This window comes from Magallana gigas, chromosome 6, assembly GCF_963853765.1.
Source record: "Magallana gigas chromosome 6, xbMagGiga1.1, whole genome shotgun sequence".
In the NCBI taxonomy this organism is placed as follows: Eukaryota; Metazoa; Mollusca; class Bivalvia; order Ostreida; family Ostreidae; genus Magallana; species Magallana gigas.
Window position 1 is genome coordinate 34,004,098 of NC_088858.1, and position 17,678 is coordinate 34,021,775.

A 17,678-nucleotide genomic window follows, 5' to 3' on the forward strand; every position below is an offset into this window, starting at 1 on the left:
CACTGCCATTCACAGACTGTATTTCATTTTTCAAATAGTGTAATAATTATTTGTACAAATTTCATTATTAAAAAAATCTCAGTCGTGGTGTATAATTTTAAGAGATTATATATTCTTAATTTTTCAAAAAAATTTCAATGACCATTAGCTCAAAAAGTAGGTCATTGACCTACTTTTTGAAAGTGAAAAAAATAACATTGCAGTTAAATGTCTATATCTTCATTATCATCAGTGGATTTTTTTTTTGAGTAAACGTCATCCTTAAAGTATGATATAAATGTATGGCTATGAATTCTTTAAGCTTCCTTTGAACGTTGTATACATGTATGTTATACTCTAGTAAAGGAGGCTTGATGGTTGTTTTTTAGACTGTGTTAATCTTCTAAGAAGAAGAGCTCTGTATAATGGTTAAGGGAAATACTCTATCGATTTGTTCTGCACTTACGTAAATTAATAATCTATGATATTTTTGATGTTACTATGAATGATTACTTTGTACACGATTGTCTCAAAGTTTATAGCGTTTCTATTTTAGCTGATCTGATTTATCTATGAATATTTAAGGAGTGTTTTGGGTTTTATTTGAAAAATCAGAAATCTTAATTTCTCAGAAAAACTTTTTCTACTAAATTTCATGCAAACTGAGCTATACAGAAAAAAAGATGATATTGCTTATCTTCTTATAAATTCACCCATGTGGTGTATAATTTAATCTTACTTCCCGAGTACAAGAAAAATCAGTGATGCAATCAGATTGTTAATGGGTTAATGAAACATGTTCATGACTTTAATTAGCCCCACAATATCGAGAAATGTGTCTTTAGAATTCCAAAACAGATAATCTACCTCTTGTAGTGATTCAACTGTTAAAATGATATATAAATTATATACATGTTTTTAAATTCAACCCCACTGTAGTATTTTCAAAACAAGAAATTTAAAGCCATCTTAATGTTTTTATCACGTATGTTTAAATGTATTTAGAACAGTTTGTTAAAACGGTTGACTTTAGGGCCCTGTTTGAGAGAGGAACTTACGACTTTCGTCTAAATCTACTGATTTCAATTATTCATCTGCTATCCAACTGTTTTACCTGAATAGCATTTAATTGTACTAACATAGATTAAGATCATTGGTATTACTACAAATCATTTTTGTATGAAATAAGCTAATTGCGAAAATTATATTGAGACTAAAACATTACTTTGTCGCAATTTTTTTTAATGCATTTTATATTTTTTTTAATTTTTTATTTTATATAAAGAATTTCTTTATTTATTTAATGTGTATGTGAAAAAAAAATTAACACCGGACTATAATTAAAATCTTATCTGCCTGAGATCATTGCACAATTTCATGTTGAATATGACCGTCTTAATTCAAAAGAGATAACTTGATTAGGATGAATATGAAGCTTTTGATCGTCATTTAATCGCACTTTAAAGGATAAAATTACAGGAAGTATGCAGCATCATATAACATTTCTCAAAAGACAAGTCTACATAAATTTAGGGGGAAAACTTCCTTGAGAAATTTGATTTTCAGAGTTTTGCTATAAAACCCACGATGCAGTTTTGAAATTCATTTAAAATGTGACTGTACACTACAAAACCTTATATAAGAAATTGTACCAAGAAATATCTTAATGTTATAAGGTAATGTATTATTTTAATCACGTTTGATTTCCATATTGTATTTGAATCTTCATTCAAGATACATGCATAGAATAACTAAATAGTGAAGTCCCACATAAGTTTTTGTCTTGATATTAAATTATTTCAGTATGCAAAGAACTAAAATGCTACCCATATGAATATGCCGGGTTTTTTTTTTTATATGCAATAGGGTTTCGTCAGGGTTTTGTTTTGTTTGTTTTTTTGTTTTTTATTTTTTTTTTGGGGGGGGGGGGGGTTCTTACAGTAATGTGAACGACATTTGTGAATAGCATTGTGTGAAAAGTGTAAAGTCTAAGACACACTGTGTGTACAATAGTATGCTTTATGACCGACTTTGTTTGCTACGAGATGCATGACCGTATGTGCATGGGTATAATTTAATTTCGTATTCAACAAAAAACCTATACCCGATACTACATGTATTAATTAAATTAAAAACAAATGCTCTTGAGGTAAAATTTTCCAGATCATGCATGTACTACTTCTCTCCGATTCACTGAACTGAATGTTGCTTACATGTAATCAAATATTTCACTTCCTGATAGTCGGTTGTGTTTATATACTTTTTGTAATTTTCTCATGATTTTAGATATCATCTGACAGCCAAGATCTTTGTTGATGATGAGTTAAAATGCAGCATTTATCTGCTTTACATACAACGTTTCTGTAATTTTCTTCCAACATGGCTTTTTATTCATTAAACCTTAATTTATGTCCTTGTTTTAAAAGATTATTTCTGAAGATTATATCAAAGAATCAGATTTTTTTAGTAATGAAGATGATCATTCACTCACTGCATGCTGGTGATATATTAGGGTTCGATGGTTGTGGCCAATTTTAGACTATAATGCTCTTCTAAAGGTAATATTTATGGAATTTTTCTTTACAAAATAACTTTCATCTACATCAAATTTTGAAATATGATTTGTTTATTGATAAATTATTGCTATACAAAAAAAAATCTATATATTTCATATTTCAGATATATTGTACAAGTATTTTCCTTCATTTTTGTGTAGAATTCTCCTTCTTTAGAAGATCAGAAGAGTCCAAAAATGGCCACGACCATTCATTCCTTTTAAACATCATTTCTAAAAATTCACGGTAGATATGATGAATAATTTGTTGACCATCTAGCCTCGTTAACAGCCCGAATAATAAAACAATTTTTCACAAGGACAGGAATACAATAATAATAATATTATTATTCTCTCAATAACGTGATCTATTTTATCTTTAGATGCGCTGTATTCTGATTTTTTTGATGAGCAAAACACTAAATGCCCAAATCATAAACATGTATATTTGTTTTTTATAGACTATTCATTATTACCACGATTCTGTGTTTTAAATTTTTTTAAATGCTTTTTCATAGTCAATTGATTTTTATGAACGTGTAAATAACAACCTTTTCGTAAATTCTCATTCAAAAATTATTATTGTTCTGGTCATTTTAGCTGCATGACTTTTTACATTATATATGTAACACTGCAGTAAACAAAAACACATATATATATTCTGTGAAAAAATTGTTACTTTATTAGTACACGAAATTAAGTACCCTTTTACATATATTGTGCAACATTAAAAAGTTCTATTTTAAAATCGTTCATTGTGTTATTAACGTAGAGTATATCTTGTTATTAAAGACTGAGCTCTTTTACAAAACTTTACGTTTGATGCGCATGAAAATTTTAACCCTATTAAGAGAAAAGTATTGGATTTGACAAAACAAAAATATGCACGGTTGGTTTCTTTAATATTGGTATAATAAAAATTATCTATAGGTATAAATGTTAGTGCACAAGTTAAAGGCTGTTGGATGTGTAATTGCCATACATGTATTTCTAGATTATTTCGTAATGTACCCAAATAGCGCACTTCTAGTTCCGCTTTCTTCATCACTTCCAAACAAATTGAACTGTGATCCTGCTTCAGGGGTATCAAAACTGATTTCCCAGTCGTCTTTGTTGTTTGTTTTCTTAAAGACTTTTGATCCTGCTTGAACAGATTTTAAAACCGGTGAAGAAAACCGAAAAACTACAGTACTATTGGCGGGAATTTCTTTCACTTTTGGTTCATGAAGTATTACTCGATATTCAGTGGCTTTGCCTCCATATTGGACCGGAAAAGCCATGAATTTACCGACAACGTTGGAGCAGTGGATCATGTATGTTATTCCTACAACATGCTTATTCTCTTTTTCAGCAAATATGATAAGTTTATAATATCCTTTTTGGGGAAGCCTAGCTGACAAGAAGATTGAGTTCTCGGTGGATTGTTGAAACACGGCATTTTGTATTTTGTTGGAATTTGCGTCCTCTAGTGTACAAAGAACAGACATTTGTCGAAGAGTAGGAAGTACAATTTCCACTTCCCCCGAATTAGTGGTGTAAAAAGATTGGTCTTTAACACCCTCTCCAAACCCTAGCTCCTTGTATTCCGGTTTGGGGCCATATATCTGTCGATAGTCTGGAAACGGAACCAAGTTGTCCATAACTTTGTCGCATTTAATTTCATAATTGAACAGTTGTGGCCATTCTTTCTTTTCTCCGGTAGCATAGATAAACAGGTTAAGCTTGTAATTTCCAGGTTTAGGTGGCCGCACGTGAAATTTGATGATGTCATTTCCGGACCTCTCCGTAGCTACGCAATCTTTGTATTCCTTTGTACCTTCTTCGTTCTTGAATGTTAATAATGTATCTTCAATCTCTCCGGAGGTAAACTTTTGTATTTCTATACAAACTTCTCCTTTCATGTGTATTATAGTGTCTTTATGAGAACGAGGGAATACTCCAAAGTGTACGGAACCTTCCTCTAATTTTACAGATTTGAAATAGGTTTTCGGATCCACAGGTTTATCCAATAGCTGCCATGTTTCGCTAGTGGTCAGATCGTTGTTCATGTATGGCAGGTGCGTGCTTATAAAGTACTCGGGGTCCATAAGAAAGTAGTAGTCTTTCTTGCGCCAGTGGAAAGACTTGCCATCGATATAACCAGCATCCCACGTACAATCCACCAATCGCCATTCTCCTTCAACAAAGATGGCGTTCCAAGCATGGTTAGTTTGCAGAGTAGAAAGATCAATTTCGTCCTTGTTTTTGTGACTGAATCCCTTCGCATATCCGTTTATGACCTTTACAGGTACATGGGCGCATCTTTAAAAAAGGGAAATATTTGGGATGTATGTTATTTAATTGTTGTAATTGTAAATCGCAACATACATTGCGGTTTGGATTGCCAATATTGAAAATGAGTATTTATGAATTACAGAAATTTGCATATAAATCTATCGTAGATTTTCCTGATTTTAAGGTGGTATAGGACATCCGTCGATATTAACGTAGATATACAGCTGTAGGTACGGTTTAGAATTTTCAAATTTTACGATATTTGACCAAAAATACGTTTTAAGGTTTTGGAAAGATAAAAATTATAAAAGCCTCAGCAGGATTTGAACACATGACTTACAGATTCTTAGTGAACTCCCTAATTCCGCTACGCTATTAGGAAACAATATTTGGAAAGAAAATATCTAAAAAATTATACTTGATTTTATTGTTTTTCTTAAGGAAGTATGTCACAGTATGGAGATGTCCCATACCACCTTTAAAAGTCTGTTTGTAGCAGGTTTGCGATCGCATCTTACCGACAAAGACTTTCGAAGAGATTGCTGTATCCAGAGCAAACGCTGGTTCGGCTCTGGAGGACATTTCCAGAATCGCACGATTTCTTCTCGCTTCTTCCCATGTATCCATCAACATCATACCTGTAGAACGAAACAATAATGCATGCACATGTCTCCGCTTGTAATTACGTATTTAATTTCTTAATTTATATTTTTATCTATGAGAGAAATGTGACAATTTTATGCCACGCTTTTTTCAAGAATTTCTTTCTACGGCTCTGTTGGTTATTATATTTCTACCAAAAGAAAAGGATGCGTTTGGTTCTTCTTCACCTATTCTAATAATCAAGTAATTGTGGTCAAGTTTCAAAACTGAAAAAAAACGGTGTATTTAAATGAAGACTTACGCTATATTTGTCGTGACCCATTTGTATATGGCCCGGGCTCTCTCCAGTGGTGTCCGGGCGGGCTTTATCAGGTATTCGGTCAGAGTTGGTATTGAACTACACACAGAAGCCGGTGTCTATAAATCAAAGTTTTAAATAAAAGCTTAAATTTCTGAAACCTAAAGCTATTTTTTTTTCAAAAATACATATAATTTTTTTATTTTATTACAGAAATGATTCCGATAAATTTGTGATTTTGTTTTTAAAATTTCATTTTAAAAAATTGAACATATAAATATTTTTACATCTAAAATAATTAGTTCAACTTTTAACAAACATAAAGGAAATTTTAATTACTCTTGCAACGTGACTGTCTATGTTCTTAAACATATCAGGATTAGACATGATTTGCGCTTTCTTTTTCCTTGATGGCTTTGGTTTGACATTATCCCCTGCAATTTCCTCGACGTTTTCAACAATAATGTCGTCTTTTCGAGACCTGCTCGATGATGAAGATTTAGCTGATAATACAACGTTAACCCCACTCGAAGACTTTGCTGAACCATTTTGTTGCTGTACTTGATGCTGCGTTGTGGTATTCTGTTGCTGTACTTGATGTTGCGTTGTACCATTGGATTTGGGCTTGATAGGTTGCGCAGTTCCATTGGTTTGTGATGAAGCTTTCTTTGACTTTGTTGTCGATGAGACAAAGTCTTGCTCGGTAACGTCTGACGTAACTATGACGTCATTTTGATTACTACTTTTGGTTTTTGGAGTGGTAGAAGTCGGTGTTGATGAGCCACATCCCATAATTACTGTTTATCTGCAAAATTATCTGTATATGATTAGTAGACATATGACCATAATAAGATGGCAATCAAAAGAATCATAATTTGGGACATCGTGGTTGTGAAACTAAAGCTCTCTTAAATTCAAATTGTTGTAATATATAAGATAAAGACTGTTCTTAAAAATTTACTAGCATTATTTAATGTTTTGTCTTTTAAATGAAAACAGAAATAAAATGGCAATTACATGTAATATTAATTTCAGAGCAATTTGAACAAGGAAGTTCTGTCTTCCCTTATTTTCTAATAACTAGTAATCTTTTCTTAGAACCTTAGGCTGTGCTTCAAATTGTTTTAATTAAGTTTCCAAAGTCTCTCTACGGGGGTCTTACTTTTCTCAACCTTTTAAATCTTAATTAAATAAACATGATTGACACAGTGGGGTTAAAAACTTCGCCGTGGAATTGTAATACTAATCTTGAAATGATTCTTAATGAAAGGAATTGTACACACGTTAATTTTATTTAATTCCTTTAAAATATTTCATTTACAATCAGCTTGGATAGAGAACGACCAATAATTACATTGAGTATTTTCACAGTCAGGAGAGGTACGTAATAATCCGACTATCTGTAATTTAAAGTAGATTATGATGCAACAATCAATAAGGTCGATACATGTTAATCCGCAGGCTACTTTTAAATATTTCACAATATATACGCGATAAACGTCAATGAATTTAAAATCCCTGTGACATTGACCTTCAACGATGTACTAATTACGCACTGTAATGAAACCAAATGAAAATTAATACTTATGACACGGTAAAGTCACATCGATTTCGTTAAAAAAAAAACTGGGTCACCATATTTATAAATTGTCTGAAATATCTACACAACCATGGGTCGTTTAAACAAAGTATAGCTAATCGCACACACGCAAAGTTGTGTGTAAGCGGACGCTATGGAACGCCATAGCTGCCTTAAGGTCAATTTCATATTATATGAACTGGCATTTCATTTATATGCAATAGTAATATCATTATATGCAGTGGTAACATCATTACATGCAGTGGTAACATCATTATATGCAGTGATAACATCATTTTATGCAGTGCTAACATCATTATATAATATTATTTCACCATTATATTCAGGGGTAAAATCTATATATGAAGTTGAGACATCATTACGTTATGTCGTAAGATCATTATGTGCAGTAGTTTATTCATTATATGTTATGAATAAATCTTTATATGCTATGATAAACTCATTTCATACAGAGCTAAACTCATAATGAACTATTGTTCAATCGTTATGTTATATGGTACACTCTTCATGTGCAGTTGCAAAATCCTTTTATGCAGTGCAACTTCTTGACATTAGGTGATAAGTTCATTATATGCAGTACTAACATCATGTTATGGTGTATTAAAACCATTATGTATGGTGGTAAAACCTTTATGTATTGTGGTGAAAGCTTTACATGCAATTGTAAATCCTTTATATGATGTGACAATTTTATAATATGCCGTTGTTGAGTCATTATATTATGAAGTCAGTTCTTTACATGATGTGATCATTTCATTATATGGAGTGGTAACTTCTTTATATGCAGTCGTAACTCTTTATGATGAGGTTGTAAACTGGTTCTCGCTGAAAAGTTTTAATGGGGAAGAGGTCCAGTTTTATTTTTAAAAAGATGCCGCGTTCGTTGTGACGATGCACATTTCCTGGTCAACTTGTCGGGTTTTTTTAAGAGAGAGCGAGAGAGAGAGAGAGAGAGAGAGAGAGAGAGAGAGAGAGAGAGAGAGAGAGAGTTTATCTGTCCTTTAACATCGATATCATAATATCAATCATTGAACCCATTATGTATGGTGGTAAATCGAATGTATTATTAGTAGAGTATGCTTTTAATTTAAGAGTAAAAGAAATTACAAAAAATGAAGCAAGCGTTTTAAAATCAAAGTCGAAAGACCTTTGTTTCAATGTACCAGGTAGATGCTACTTCTCGCTGATTAATGCCTCCAACACAAAAGGAATAGACAGATTTTTATTCATAGACATAAATAAAAATTATTTTTCATTTTTCTTAAAATTAATTTTATTTTTAAGAAATAATAAAGAAATTGGTTGGTCTTAACCTCTTTTTATGGTTGTTTCATCCACTGTATAAAATTTAAGCTCACCGGGCATGTATTTTTGTATTTTAAATCCTACAAAGAAGGTGTTGCAGTTACTGTGCTATTTTCCATAAAGCTGTTGCAGATATCTTCATATCATTTTTATAGGACCATTTTATACGCGGATCAATACAAAATTTTCGGGGGGGGGGGGGGGGTGCGATGAATACTGAAGTTTGCCGAAGGGGTGGGGGGAGGTGGGTCCGAGGCAAATTTTTGGTAATTTCATGGAAATTTTAAGAAATTTTAATTTTTCTGGGGCGGGGTCCTCCCCGCGACCTCCCCCCCCCCCCCGTTCAAGACCCCCATGCATTAAACAAATTGTAAAATGGTTTCACTGAAAAATGTGACTGGTTTCATGGCATATCCGATTTTTGTTTCAAAGAGGCATATTTTTAAAGATTAAACTTCGAAAAAAAAAAAAAAGTTTTAAAACGCTTGTTATTGTAATATTTTACATGTGTGCTGATTTTTTCAACGTTACCGACTTTGTTCACATTATAAACATTTGTAGCTGCAGATCTGTAGCTCTCTGGTTGAAAAAATTCGGATAGACAAATTGTCTATCCGATTTTTTTTTAAACCAGAGAGCTACAGATCTGCAGCTAAAACATTTGCTGCTGAACGAGGAAGTAACGCATTAATCGATAATGTTAATGTATTTTTTTTGTAAAATATGTCGTTTTCAAAATATATATACATATTGTTCGACATCGTTAAAAGCAAGCCGTGCAATAATGTATGAATCAGCAAAATACGGATAAGTTTGTTCCAAGCACCACGGTTTATATGGATGCTATTAAAATTATTTTAAATAACAATCAAGAGCAAAGTAACTCCTCAATTTAAACGTTTTTGAAGAGACAGAATTAGATTTATTAATTCAAAAAGCTCCAAAGAATTACATACATATTTAAAACACGATAGCAAGTAGAAATTAAATTGTTCTATGTTAATATCAAGATACATAAAGTGATCTTCCTATCTGTATGCGCGGATCTAGAAGCAGAGGGGGGTATAAAATTTCTACAAAGTACAATCATTTAGTTTTTGAAATTTATTTTACTTTTAAAATTAAACGCGTACTCTACTAAAAATTCATTCGATTTATCACACATCGATGTATCAAGAACAGAGAAAATCTCTCTCTCTCTCTCTCTCTCTCTCTCTCTCTCTCTCTCTCTCTCTCTCTCTCTCTCTCTCTCTCTCTCTCTCTCTCTCTCTCTCTCTTCAAAACAAACGACAAGTTGACCAGGAAATGTGCACCGTCACAACGAACGCGGCATCTTTTTTAAAAATAAAACTGGACCTCTTCCCCATTAAAACTTTTCAGCGAGAACCAGTTTACAACCTCATCATAAAGAGTTACGACTGCATATAAAGAAGTTACCACTCCATATCATGAAATGATCACATCATGTAAAGAACTGACCTCATAATATAATGACTCAACGACGGCATATTATAAAATTGTCACATCATATAAAGGATTTACAATTGCATGTAAAGCTTTCACCACAATACATAAAGGTTTTACCACCATACATAATGGTTTTAATACACCATAACATGATGTCAGTACTACATATAATGAATTTATCACCTAATATCAAGAAGTTGCACTGCATAAAAGGATTTTGCAACTGCACATGAAGAGTGTACCATATAACATAACGATTGAACAATAGTTCATTATGAGTTTAGCTCTGTATGAAATGAGTTTATCATGTAATATAAAGATTTATTCATAGCATATAATGAATAAACTACTGCACATAATGATCTTACGACATAACGTAATAATATTACCACTTCATATGAAGATTTTACCCTTGAATATAATGATGAAATAATAGTATATAATGATGTTAGCACTACATAAAATGATGTTATCACTGCATATAATGATGTTATCACTGCATGTAATGATGTTACCACTGCATATAATGATATTACTATTGCATATAAATGAAATACCAGTTCATATAATATGAAATTGACCTTAAGGCAGCTATGGCATTCCATAGGACGCGGTAACAAACATTACATACTTAAACGTTTTAATGTTGACATTGAAAGCACAAATGATTGTCGGTAATGTAGTGTAAAACTGAATTCAAAGATGCAGGTAACTTAAATTGGACAGATGTACGTTATACCTTTATCAATAACTGATCATGCAATACTGGGATTAGACGTTTGATTTATATATTTATTTTTTTTTGGGGGGGGGGGGGGGGGTGCGAGAATTGGTAAAAAAAAATTGCATGCTCTAGGAGCGGCCAGCACGGCGTTCTTAAAATGATGTAACTTTGTTTAATGTTGGAACAAAATAGGATTACGAGCGCGTGGTTTGTTTGCGATCAACACCGTCAATAACTTATTTTGAGATTATTTTTTTTGGGGGGGGGGGGGGGGGGGGTTAAAATTCTAAAGCAAAGAAATATGACAAAAGTGCAATGTAGCATTGCCTCTTAATTATCAATACTAAATAATTATTTAATTTAATGTAGGCAATATTCCATTTGTTTTTTTTAATATTATTTATCCATATCAATCTCATTAAGTTGAGAAATACTGTACTTTATAGTTTATAGCAAGAAGTCATACCAAATTCAAGTAGATAAGGCTACTAAAATATTACCATCTTAGTGCTCTGACTCTGTACAACACATTTTTTTTTCTTCTGACTTTGTTGATATGAACAAGAAATCGTTACCGATAATTAGAATTCTATTGTATTTCCAAATTCATTGAACAGGGTTTTTTTATGAAATATCGTAGTTAAATATCAAAATGAATTACACACATGCCAAAGTGGAATCATAATTGAAATCACACCTGAAAGATCAAGCAATTCTTACCTTGTTGTGCTGGGAAGATGAAATATTGTCACTTGACCCATCAATTGTTCAGCAAAGCCTTTAGATCGATTCCTGTCCAAAAGTGTCCTTGGCAGATCCTCATGGCGACCTTTAAATATTTACGGCATTTGATCTACGCTGGACAAGATTGCCACAGACATTTAAAGGACCAATTTTCCTAAATAGTTTGCATTAGATACCGAACGGGGGAATGGCCTTAATTAAATCAAACATGAAGCTAGGTATTATGGTTCTTTCAAAATAAGTACTTACATGTTTTAAACGCATGCTTGATTTCAATGTCTTCTTTTTGTTTGTTTTGGGGTTTTTAATTTGGAATTTTAAAAATTGGAAATAGAATTAGGGAGGCCCAAAAAATAAAATTAGGTTCAAAATTAGATTTAATTCTTCAAGGTCTAGAAGATTAAAGGTACCTTGGATTTTTGTACTTTGTAAAATAGATACTTCAATAATACTTTTAAAATGACTGTACTGAGCTAGGCATTATCACGGAAGCTACTATCTAAAAACATTAAAAACACAAGTCCCTATCACAGAAATGAAAAATGATGGAAGTTTTTTCAATGTCATATAATTGACTGTATCCATGTTGCATGCAGTCTTTCGGAATTAAATCATAAACAATAATTTTGATTAATTTGATACAAATCTGTTACCGTGTTTAATTCATTAATAAAAGTGTGCAAACGTATTTTCATTCTTTAGTTCTTAATAATATTTTTTGAAATAAAAAATATAATTAAATAAGTATTAGTTTGAAATTAAGAAAAAACATTCACGCTATTAAAAACTAATAAAGTAAATATACCAAAAAAAAAAGGAGAAACCGTTAATGTTAAAATATGATTATTAACAACACAAACATCTTAAATTTGGTTTTCAAATCAGGGTTTACCGCTCTATCTAAACGAAGGGGGGAGGGGGGGTTAGCCCCCAATTTTTTTTTCAAAGATAGACATAATCGTTATGAATCAATTGAATTACTAATTTAATCGTTTCAATTTTAATTTTAAACATTTTTGTTATTTATCATAACCATGAATCGCATGAATTGACATTGATATTCAATCCCTTAACATTTTCAGTAGGTTCAACTAAAACATGATGACGGCTGAAAGCTGTTTCATATAATTGACCCGAAAAATCAATACACCTACATTATTAAAACATTATCTTGCAGCTCTCATCAGAATGAATTTAATGGAAAACTAAAAAGTCGTGAAGCTTTGCTTTTTCCGATATGGTAGATAATCACCCTTTGTGACGATTTTTTCCTAAATATGTCTGCTCTGTCGCTTATTGACGTGTCAACAAAAACGTGCGTAGATTTGTATAAATTTTATATTCAAACGTGTTGCTAAGAAGATGGGTGGATAAGGCGTGTAAAATGCCCATACACGGTCGGACAAGCTACTGAAAAATTAAAATATCAATAAATCTTATTTTTTTTAAATCATTTAAAACAAGATATATTTACCATATCATTGATTTTAAACCTATAAATATGTTCAATACTTGGAATATGTTGACTCAAACAGGCGTATACGTATCAAAACCTGCAAATAATGTCATTTTTAGAACTTAGAACTACGAAGTCCGTAAATTCGTAGCCAAAGTGACAGATAATATTTAAAGATCTTACTTTGTTGTGTCTGAAATGGCTCAGTGGTTAGAGTTTCTGACATAAGCTAACCTTATATATCTAGGGGTTTTATGATATGGGTTCGATACCACCAAAATTTCAGGCATTTTTTTTTTATTTTTTTTGGTTAAATATATTAAAAAATGAATATAGTTAGAAATTGTGCTTTGGCAAACTCGTATTAAATATATTTGAATAGATTTAATTGGGAAAAAAATAAATTCAAAATTGTATTTCACGACTTAACCGAATGGGCATTTGCGCATCTTATTTCCCTATCTTCTTTCTGTGCATAGTTCAGGAAATCATAATCAATTTTGACTGGAATGAAACACTTTTCATGAACTTTCATTATTATATATTTTTTTATCAAATGACCATGATTTTTTTAAAACATTTTATAAAAATAATCCTTTTGACTGTGCTGAAAGATGAATCATGCACTTATTCATTTCACCCAGATATCTGGTTTCTAATGTTAGATATCGAATTGATCTTGAATAATTAGACATGTCGTTAATTAATATATATTTCAAATAGTGTGTGGTTTCATGATTTTGACTTTTTTCTGCTTTTATTTGGTGAAAATGTACCTGTCGATTTCAAGTAGCAGTGATATTGAATTCGTATGTCTCGATTTTGACTCTTGGGAACAACTTGTCATATATTCTGAAATAAGTGCATTTTTTTTTTTACAAAAAGTGAAATTATAGTACCACAATTTATTTTTCGTAAAAAAAAGCATTTTGCTAAATAACCTAGTGGTTACGCACTTAAAATAATACAAATTTTTTTTAAAAAACTTATCAAACTGCTAAAAAAAAATTGGACCCACTTTGATTTTTTTTATTCAAAAAGAGTAATTTTTCAAGTTGCTTTGAAACATGGCCAGTTATTTTATCTAGATATGGTAGGCGGTGAAATAGTTTTCCTGCTGTTTGGCGATATTTCTGGTGTTACATGTTCCTTGATTTTAAGTCCGATAGCTCGAACTTGTTTCTCCTGCATCACTGTCAAAAAATAATAATGAAACGCCCATTTTTTCGACTGCCCTCGGGAATGAGTTACTGTTCCTGGGGACAAGGAACTAATGTCCTTAAAGCCAATGAATCTTCATGTATGTTATTAGTGCATATGTATATTTAAACTACATTGATTTTAATTCTACTTTTATGGTTATTACAAAAATCACGGAAATTTTATCAATCTATACTTGTAAATTATAGATTACGCTTTGGAGCAATATAACCATTGTCGCAACATATATAACTGAGAAGTATAATAAGTAAGGACTGTTACAGTGTTTGACGACGGTGCACTTTGCGCAGCGGCCCTGTAATAACCATTTTGTCGCATGGTCTTTGTTTCTTGATTAAACAAGTAAACTTCAAAAGAAGGTGTGTTGCATGGGTTGGCTTAATTATTTATTCGCTACATATTTATCAATGTGTGTCATCCATGCACACGTGCTGTCCCACTTGTGCGGAAGAAAGGTCGACGTATGCAAAAAATGTTTACGTTTAACATTAATGTATTATTATCTACTCTCTTTTTAATCATTTTTGTATCATAAACAGTACATACGTTAAGAAACTAAAGTCTGTCCCAAGATATTTTTGCCGCATATTTTCTTAAATAATTCAATATTTATAAATACCTCTTGGTTCAGACGATGTTCATTCAATAGTATGAAAAAATCCCAAGATTTCCCCTTTGAAACGCCCCCTCTAGCTTGTCGGGTATCAGTACACGGCTAAAAATAAAAAGTCTACGAGGTTTTTCCATTGCCAAGGAGATGAAGACGCCCGGATGATAACGTTGAAAAATTGCGCGAGGTGTCCCGAGTATTTCCGAATGGAGAAAAGATGTCAACATTCCCCATTATAAATCTCCGTAGGAAATCTGTTTTCGTTCCTGTGAATTTTTACGAGGGAAAAATGATAATGTGTCTTGGGAATTTTCCCTTTCATCGATTTTATTTGCACTTCAGTCACAGGTATGTGTATTTTTATTAAAAACCGTTCAATTATGCAGCATAAATATCTTGGGACAGACTATAGTTATATATTTACATTCTACTGTGTTTTTTCATTAAATTCTGTGATCTTCAAATGCCTCTAAATGCAACAAGTAGTCAAAGGTCAAATTGACGAGTTTTATTATGACGTCACAAACGTTGAACGCTGTAAACTGCAACGTCACAAGCGGAAATCAAAGTTCACGCTTGTGGCTGTTACTGTGGCTCTTCCATTAGTATTAACTTACCCTTAGGATAAGATAGGAATTTTAAGGTATGAATCACATTTGCAGACAAGGCAAGAAGTAACAAAAATGTAAATATAAGCATTAAATCATGATTTTTTTAAGTATATACTCTCATAACTGCAGCGGTGTGTGCATACAAATTTTCATAACGCGCTAACGCGCGTTACTCAATTTGTATGCACACACCGCTGCAGTTATGAGAGTGTATACTTCAAAAAACCATGATTCAATGCTATATTGGAATCTACATCTTATCATAATTGAAGGAAACAGTATGTTATACCGAGCGCAGCGAGAGGCGGGCGAAGCCCGCCTCGCGAAGCGAGGATTAATGGTAACACGTATATATAAGAAAATCAGTGAAAAATGAAAGTTGAATCAGGGGTACTAAGGCCAAAAAAAAATTCTTCCAGCCCTGGGCGCCGCCATATTGGCAGCCATTTTGTTTTTTAAAAGTTAGTTCGATCATTGATTGACTGGTACTTATCGATGTTTATTGCCCCTAAACTCGATTAAATAAGTTCCAGTGTTTCAATAGAAGGTAATTTGAATTAAAAGAAATTAAAAAGGAAACCAGATAAGTTTCAATAGTGCTTCAATCAAGAAACACGACTTGTTCTATGTATGTCTTATCAATTATCAGATGGAAAATAAAAACATTAACGTCAAGGAACTGATCTTTTAGATTCTGAATAAAGTATTCAATTTTATTACATTGACATTCATATGAATTAAATTGATGAACAATGAAAGAATAATTTTTTTTTCGGAATCACGTAACTCTCTTCGGCTATTTCCGAAGACAAAACGAACGTTTTACGTCTGAAATATGACGTCATAATGTAGACTGAGCACGCGACGTTTAGTTTAACTTTGACGAATGATTTGAGTAGGCAACCATGCATGCGGATCCTTCTGTGTGCGTTTTAAATAGATTTTATTATACAAAAATCAAACTGCACTGTGTTAAAGCTGCGCTCGGTCCAACGGTCACACCGTTTATATATTAGCGAGCGCAGCTCGCCGGCGCGCAGCGCCGGCGCGAAGCGAGCTCTACCGGCAAGGCGTGTGTGAATAGAAAATTCGGACTAGTTGCACATTCATTCAACGGATTTTTTTGGTGTCAGTAAATTGGACCAGTAATGCCTTGTTTTAATCGTCCCAGTAATTCCCTGTAAATATGGTTTCCCATTTCACACTCTCACGAGAACAAGATAAAAGACTATGTACATCATGCATTGTAAATAAAATAATTCCATTACATAAGACTAACAGAGTTGTCGTTCCTTCGAGTGACGTCACAATGGATTTTTTGCACATATGATCCCACAGAATTTTTCGGAGTCAGTAAATTTCGACCCACAATGCAATTTATCAATGTCTGACGATCTCACTAGACTTGATTCCTTCTCGCGAGAATCAAAGTAAAACTTTTGAGAAACAGATTAATTGTGTAATTTCAAGAATATCATGCTTTTTAAGTAAACAAAACAGTATATTTCACTTAGGGTTTTTTTTTCAGGGTTTTTTTCAAAGAGACAGACGACACTTGACCGACGTGAACTTTGACGTCACAATAAGGGGAAATAACTCTAAGTAGTTATTGTAAATCTGCTGAAATATAAATACCAAAATCGTCTAAAAATCTTGCAAAGCTAACGAATGGGGACATCTTTTTTTTTTTTAGATAGGAAACAGTTGTTCATTTGGATGAATGCTCACATTTATTATATTCACTATATATTTACAGTAATTAATTTCCAGGAACGTTTTTTAAAAGGGGGCGCGGCAGCATCATTCAAAAAATATTTACAAGCAAAATGAAAAAGAAATTCTCAAAATCAGGGAAATTCTAATCCGGGTGAGGAATGGTGAGTGCGTAGTATGCATTTAGCTCTTTAACTGCTCAATGGTATCTTTATTTTCACATTTATTTACATCCTCCCGGGGGGGGGGGGGTCCAAAACCGTTTTTTTTATATCTCAGCAATTTTTTTTATACGTAAATTATATTATTTTTTAAACGGGGGGGGGGGGGCTCTATGATAAGTCAATTTTTTATATGTAAGTCTAAGAAAAATGTCTGCTGCCAGAAAAGAGTAAATAAACTCCAATAAACATTATGTTAAAATCATTATTATTCAACAACTGATCTGAGATAAATTCTATTTTAATAAATAAACAATCTTATAAATTATGAAGAATGAAAATTTACTAGAAAAAATAG

At 32.3% G+C, this 17,678-nt stretch overlaps 1 protein-coding gene across 1 annotated transcript; it reads right to left on the minus strand.

The window, feature by feature from the left end:
- Nucleotides 1–3,199: 3,199 nt before the first annotated feature.
- On the minus strand, nucleotides 3,200–11,726 carry LOC105319945 (kyphoscoliosis peptidase). Its single transcript, XM_011417685.4, has 5 exons — nucleotides 11,525–11,726; nucleotides 6,048–6,513; nucleotides 5,712–5,827; nucleotides 5,326–5,445; nucleotides 3,200–4,834 (listed from the first exon to the last, which is right to left on the minus strand). The coding sequence occupies exons 2-5, from the start codon at nucleotides 6,498–6,500 to the stop codon at nucleotides 3,529–3,531; spliced, it is 1,995 nt and encodes a 664-aa protein (XP_011415987.3). The 5' UTR covers nucleotides 6,501–6,513; nucleotides 11,525–11,726; the 3' UTR covers nucleotides 3,200–3,528.
- Between the last annotated feature and the right edge of the window lie 5,952 nt (nucleotides 11,727–17,678).

Excerpts from the sequence above, each read along its gene's own strand:
- LOC105319945 (XM_011417685.4), bottom strand. The coding sequence starts at position 6,500 with ATGGGATGTGGCTCATCAACACCGACTTCTACCACTCCAAAAACCAAA. Across the intron at positions 5,446-5,711 it reads TGGGTCACGACAAATATAGC|GTATGATGTTGATGGATACA; the intron begins GTAAGTCTTCAT and ends TTCGTTCTACAG. Across the intron at positions 4,835-5,325 it reads CTCTTCGAAAGTCTTTGTCG|ATGCGCCCATGTACCTGTAA; the intron begins GTAAGATGCGAT and ends CCTTTTTTAAAG.